General features: G+C 42.5%; 1 protein-coding gene across 2 annotated transcripts in view; it reads right to left on the bottom strand.

Moving 5' to 3' along the window:
- The window catches only part of LOC102202239 (immunoglobulin superfamily member 21-like), a 47,503-nt gene that overhangs the window by 6,169 nt on the left and 34,258 nt on the right, over positions 1–7,076 (bottom strand). For both annotated transcript variants that reach the window (XM_005745905.1, XM_005745906.1), the window contains one exon: positions 1,616–1,740. In XM_005745905.1, coding sequence (XP_005745962.1) covers positions 1,616–1,740 — 125 coding nt within the window. The remainder of the gene's footprint in view (positions 1–1,615; positions 1,741–7,076) is intronic.

The raw sequence follows: 7,076 nt of genomic DNA, 5'->3' as shown, positions 1-7,076 counted from the left end.
TCTGGTGCAAATTACTGACCTCTGTCATCATTTTAAGTGGGGGAACTTGCACAATCGGTGGCTGACTAAATACTTTTTTGCCCCACTGTATGAATTTATGCACGCCTCAGCTTCCAAGCAGATACACCTATGGTATCAGTTTCAAAATCTTATGTGATTTCCGTCTCGAGTTATCGCTTTACAACATTGTGTGAATGTGTGCGTGAATGGGTGGATAACTGGATATGTAAAGCGCTTTGGGGTCCTTAGGGACTAGTAAAGCACTATATAAATACAGGCCATTTACCATTTTACCATTTACCATTTCAGAAAGCTTGACCTCTGACCTCTAACCTTCAAGTTGAGGTCACTGAGATTCAAAATCGCCTGAGAGTTTTAGTAGACACGCCTATGGTATCAATTTGAAAGTCCTATATCAGCCTTGACATGTGCAATTTGCCAACCCCAACATAAAAAAGTAAAAAATGTATTTCCAGTTTTTGTGTTGAGATTAGTTGACTAACGCAGCGGTTGAAGAATATCCCATTTCTTTGCCATGAGAAACTCTTAGGTGTATTTTGCAGCTGGCTTTGGGTCATTGTCCATCAGTAGTTTGAAGTACTGTCCGATCAGTTTTGCATCATTTGACTGAATCTAAGCATTAAATATAGCCCTGTGCACTTCAGAAGTCAGACTGACATAGCAGCCACATCAATAAATCCATCTGTAAAATTAGATAAACACACTGGCACATGCTGGCACATCATGGGCTGTTGCTTTTCCATTATCATATTTTTCTCTTCCCATGATTCTGGTATAAATTTATCTTGTCTATTTCATATCTGCCCAAAAAAAAATTTTCCCCCTTAACTATGCAGGCTCTGTTTTTTAGAAAAGTGTAATCTGGCCCTTCTGCTGAGTGTAACCGGTGTTTGCACTTTGTTGTAAATCAGAATCAGAATCAGAATACTTTATTAATCCCGAAGGAAATTATAGGTTACATCAGGCAGCACGCTAATGGTGCATGCGCACTTACAAAGGAACCTTCTGACCAAACTTTACACAAACATCACATTGGGAAGACATGTCAGAGAGGTAGGCTGATAGGAAAAAACAACGGAAATACAATATACTCAGGCTATAAAGACTTTGCACATCATTTCCTATCTACATTTTGCACTCCCCTCACTCATAATCTTACATATTTGTTAATTTATCATTTGTATTCTATAACTGTAGGTACTAGGTATTATATATTTCTTTTATGTGTATTTATTGTTAATATTTATACAGTGATGTATATATTACATATACTGTAAATACTTTTCACCATAACACCACAGCAAGATCCACGCACAAACTTGGCAATAAAAGTCATTTTGACTCTGATTCAGTCTGAGAGCCAAGTGTTTGGTTGGGGTGATGCGGTACTATTAGGTCTTCAAGATAAGATGGGGCCTTATTATTTAAGACCTTGTAATGTGATGACAAGGATTTTGATTCTGGATTTAACAGGGAGCCAATGAAGAGAAGCCAGTACTGGAGAAATCTGCTCTCTCTTTCTAGTCCCTCTCAGTACTCTTGTTGCAGCATTACACACGCAAGATCATCATTCAGCTCAAAGCACTAACTTTACCTGTTCGCTTTCCCGAAACCACACAATCTCTTTCAGGCTGCCATCTGTTTGGAAGTTGCACTTGAGTGTGACTGTATCTCCAATGACGACAGGAGGAAGAGATTCACTAGTAACGGTTAAATAACCTGCCAAGAAGAAAACAGAGGAAGATAAGACTCCTGCAGTGAATAGAAAGGTTCTGCACAGTCAATAGTCCTGTAGTTTCTTATACTATTCACTGCTGCTCTGTTGTACAGGGAGTGCAGAATTATTAGGCAAATGAGTATTTTGTCCACATCATCCTCTTCATGCATGTTGTCGTGCTCCAAGCTGTATAGGCTCGAAAGCCTACTACCAATTAAGCATATTAGGTGATGTGCATCTCTGTAATGAGAAGGGGTGTGGTCTAATGACATCAACACCCTATATCAGGTGTGCATAATTATTAGGCAACGTCCTTTCCTTTGGCAAAATGGGTCAAAAGAAGGACTTGACAGGCTCAGAAAAGTCAAAAATAGTGAGATATCTTGCAGAGGGATGCAGCAGTCTCAAAATTGCAAAGCTTCTGAAGCGTGATCATCGAACAATCAACCGTTTCATTCAAAATAGTCAACAGGGTCGCAAGAAGCGTGTGGAAGAACCAAGGTGCAAAATAACTGCCCATGAACTGAGAAAAGTCAAGCGTGCAGCTGCCAAGATGCCACTTGCCACCAGTTTGGCCATATTTCAGAGCTGCAACATCACTGGAGTGCCCAAAAGCACAAGGTGTGCAATACTCAGAGACATGGCCAAGGTAAGAAAGGCTGAAAGACGACCACCACTGAACAAGACACACAAGCTGAAACGTCAAGACTGGGCCAAGAAATATCTCAAGACTGGTTTTTCTAAGGTTTTATGGACTGATGAAATGAGAGTGAGTCTTGATGGGCCAGATGGATGGGCCCGTGGCTGGATTGGTAAAGGGCAGAGAGCTCCAGTCCGACTCAGACGCCAGCAAGGTGGAGGTGGAGTACTGGTTTGGGCTGGTATCATCAAAGATGAGCTTGTGGGGCCTTTTCGGGTTGAGGATGGAGTCAAGCTCAACTCCCAGTCCTACTGCCAGTTTCTGGAAGACACCTTCTTCAAGCAGTGGTACAGGAAGACGTCTGCATCCTTCAAGTAAAACATGATTTTCATGCAGGACAATGCTCCATCACACGCGTCCAAGTACTCCACAGCGTGGCTGGCAAGAAAGGGTATAAAAGAAGAAAAACTAATGACATGGCCACCTTGTTCATCTGATCTGAACCCCATTGAGAACCTGTGGTCCATCATCAAATGTGAGATTTACAAGGAGGGAAAACAGTACACCTCTCTGAACAGTGTGTGGGAGGCTGTGGTTGCTGCTACACGCAATGTTGATGGTGAACAGATCAAAACACAGACAGAATCCATGGATGGCAGGCTTTTGAGTGTCCTTGCAAAGAAAGGTGGCTATATTGGTCGCTGATTGGTTTTTGTTTTGTTTTTGAATGTCAGAAATGTATATTTGTGAATGTGCAGATGTTATATTGGTTTCACTGGTAAAAATAAATAATTGAAATGGGTACATATTCGTTTTTTGTTAAGTTGCCTAATAATTATGCACAGTAATAGTCACCTGCACACACAGATATCCCCCTAAAATAGCTAAAACTAAAAACAAACTAAAAACTACTTCCAAAAACATTTAGCTTTGATATTAATTCGTTTTTTGGGTTCATTGAGAACATGGTTGTTGTTCAATAATAAAATTATTCCTCAAAAATACTTGCCTAATAATTCTGCACTCCCTGTATATACATCAAGGCTGAGGCATGTTGTTGCTGAGGACTTTATTTATTTGAAAGCTGTACTCCCCAAAGTGCTCTACCAGGGGCAACAGGACACTGGACCATGTGCACAGTAACATCAAGCGACACCCCTCCCCCACCTCTGACAATATGACCACTCGTCTCTGCTCTTCATCTGTTTTTAAACCATCCTCAGGAAACAAACCCCTCCAAGCACCCAGGTCACTAAAACATGGCCAGATGGTGCTCTCATCCAACTACAGGTGTTGATCTGACAGACTGATTCATCTTTGAACAGCAGGACCTGGAGAGCTTCACCTAGTCTGTCCTTTTCTACATTAAGTGCTGTGTTGAGAATATAACAGTTTTTCCTAACTGGAAACCTTGGATCACGAGAGAAGTACAGGCTCTGATCAGAACTGGTAACTCTGCCTTCCAGCTGAGGGAAAGTTTTCTGTACAGCACTGCCAGAGCCAACTCTAGGAGGGGTGTCAAACAAGCTAAGGAGGCTCACAGGTGGAGGATGAGGCCTTCAGTTTCACACTTAGCAGAGCAGCTCAACAACTTCTTTGCTCAGCGTCACCTCACCTCCCCCTCCTTCTCACCCAGCACTCTCCCTTTAGGAGCATGAGGTAAGGAAGCAACTGAGAGTGGTGAACTCTAAGAGAGCTTTGTGGCCATGATGGCATGGGGCTGTGGTCAAAGCCTGTGTGGACCAACTGGGAGGGGATCTTCATCAGGTTGTTTAACCTCTGCCTGACTCATGCCACCATTACCACCTGTCTGAAGGCCTACATAATGATTCCCATTCCCTAAAAGCCTGTAATAGACTTCCTCAATGACTACAGACCTATACCCCCTAAATCTTCAGTCATGAAGTGTTTCGAGTGTCTCAGCATATCAGAGACTGCCTACTGCCCTCTCTGGACCCCTACCACTTTGCTTACAGAGCAAATCAGTCCACAGAGGATACCATCTGATCCTGTATCACTGATCTCCTCACCAACCAGCCCAAATCAGTCAGACTTATGTCACATTCTAAAGATCTGACATGTGGGGTACCGCAGGGTTCAGTTCTGGGTCCTATTCTTTTTCTTTTGTACATGTTACTTCTAGGACTTCTAATTAGGCAGTTCCCTGAGGTGTCTTATCACTTCTATGCTGATGATATTCAGCTCTATTGCTCTTTTAAGCCAATGGAAGTCCATAAACTGTCCTGTTTAATTAAATGTTTAGCTTCCATTGAATAGCGGCTTGGTCACAACTACTTACAGCTGAACTCTGAGAAGTCAGAAACATTAATTATTGCCCCCGACAACCAGATATCAAACAGCATCTTGGTTCTCTCGCTCATCTGTTCACCCTAGCCTCAGGTACCTTGGTGTGATCTTTGATTCTGCCATGTCCCTAGAACAACAGTCTTGTCAGTTAATTAGGAATTGCCTTTTTCAGCTAAGAAACATCTCCAAACTGTGAATTTTGCTGTCTAAATCTGAGTTAGAAATGGTTATTCATGCTTTTATTTCATCTCGCTTAGATTATTGTAACAGTCTTTTTCTTTGTCTGAGCAAAATGAATCTTGACCATCTCCAGTTAGTCCAGAATGCTGCTGCAAAGCTTTTAACTAAGATACGAAAAAGAGAGCACATTACACCAGTGTTACGTTCATTACACTGGCTTCCAGCCTGAGATCATCTAATCAAAGGCTGTTGGTAGTCCCACAAACTTGTTTTAAGACCAGAGGAGATCAATCTTTTAGAGCGGTGGCCCCCAGGTTGTGGAATGCTCTCCCTCCATCATTGCGTTGCCTTGATTTTATTTATTCTTTTAAAAAGCAGCTTAAGACTCATTTATTTAAATTGGCTTTTAATTAGATTTGTGCTGTATGTTTGATCATTGATGTATTTTATGTATTTCTGTTTTATATTATTGTGAAGCACTTTGTGGTTTTTATCCTGTGAAAAGTGCTATATAAATAAATTGATTTGATTTATCTTTTCAATGGTCTGTTGTCATGTGGCAGTGAAGGCTTGATATAGGACCCAAAATGCAGACTAATTGGGAAAATTAAACTTAAACACAGCTTTATTGCTGAATGACTATGTACATAAACCAAGAAACCTAAACTGAGATACCAGCCGGAACACACAGCCAGAGGATGAGGGAGATCACCACACTGGACGGAGGGAGACACAGACAGTAAATACATCAGAGGGGGTCAGAGCAGAGATGAAACACCTGGGGAACACAGGTGAACAAAATCAACTGACGAGACAGGGGAAGAACAACCGAGTATGGAACACACAGGACTCTTGTCTAGTTTAAAACAAAAACAGGAAGTACGTGAAACATACACACCAAGATGCAGACTGATGAAACCCAGGGAACAGAGGGAGGGGCGAGAGAGGGAGGGACGAGAAAGGGCAAGAGAACAAGGAGAGCAAGGGACAGAAAGGCAAGAGAAACCAGACAGACACACAGACAATGACTGGGGAAACGGGGGACAAACAAAGGACCTGCTGTGGTGGACACTCATGAAAGCAACCAACTAAATGAAGACGTTGTCATGGTCCCTGTGCCTGCCCGGCCAGCCCAGTGTGGCCACAAATGTTTTTGTTTTTGTTTGCTCTGCCTTTGCTCTCCCCTCTCTTGCTCGCCTTGCTCTCTCTCTCTCTCCTGTCTCTCTGCCTGGGCGGAGCTCAGATTGAGCTCCCACCCTTGGCCCACGCACCTGCAGCTGATCACCAGTGATTCTGCATTTGGTTACTGACACTTCTTAAGGCAGGGGCGCTGAGCTACTCGTCGCTGGAATATTGAATAACTCTAGTTTAGGCATGGGCGAACTACGGCCCTGGGGCCACGTGCGGCCCGTTAAACGTTTTGATCCGGCCCGCCAAACTTGAAAAAAATTTAATAAATTAACCTTGTTAATGTTTTATTTCCCCTGCAATTCTGATGTTTCCTCACTAGATGGCGCACTCTAGATATATTGGCTTTGTTGAGGTGAAGCGGCGTAGGCCTATTACTCCACGTTTGCACTTTACCCTGTGACCTACCGCCCCTCTATGAAGATGAGCGGACCCAAGAAAAGGAAAGTGGACAGAGAATGTCGAGTGTTCAAAAAGGAGTGGACAACTAAATATTTTTTCACTGAACACCGATCATCTGCTGTTTGCCTGATATGCCAAGAAACTGTGGCGGTTTTTAAAGAGTATAATATTAGCTGTCACTTTGCCACAAAGCACGCAAATTATGCTAGCAAGCTCTCAACAAAAGAACGGGAATCTGCTGCTGAGAAGTTGGCAGCTAATTTGAAGGCTCAGCAAAGTTTTTTTCACCGTCAAACTGCCATTCAAGAGTCAAGTACCAAGGCCAGTTTTATGCTTTCATTCAAAATAGCAAAGGCCAGCAAACCACTGTCAGAGGGCGAGTTTTAAAAAGAATGTATGGTAGAGACAGCAGGTATTTTGTGCCCGGAGACCAAAGACAAATTTGAGAAAATCAGTTTATTACGGCAGACAGTGACTCGCCGTGTAGAACTAATAGATGAAGATATCACCAGCATATTAAACAAAAAGGCGAAGTCATTCACTTTTTATTCTTTAGCACTGGATGAAAGCAACGATGTCAAAGACACTGCTCAGCTCCTCATTTTTATCCGAGGAATCAAC

Source organism: Pundamilia nyererei, unplaced genomic scaffold (genome assembly GCF_000239375.1).
Source record: "Pundamilia nyererei isolate P.nyererei 1_Seehausen unplaced genomic scaffold, PunNye1.0 scaffold00169, whole genome shotgun sequence".
Taxonomy (NCBI): Eukaryota; Metazoa; Chordata; class Actinopteri; order Cichliformes; family Cichlidae; genus Pundamilia; species Pundamilia nyererei.
Note: the sequence above shows the minus strand (reverse complement) of the source record. Positions and strands in the feature narration are given on the sequence as shown.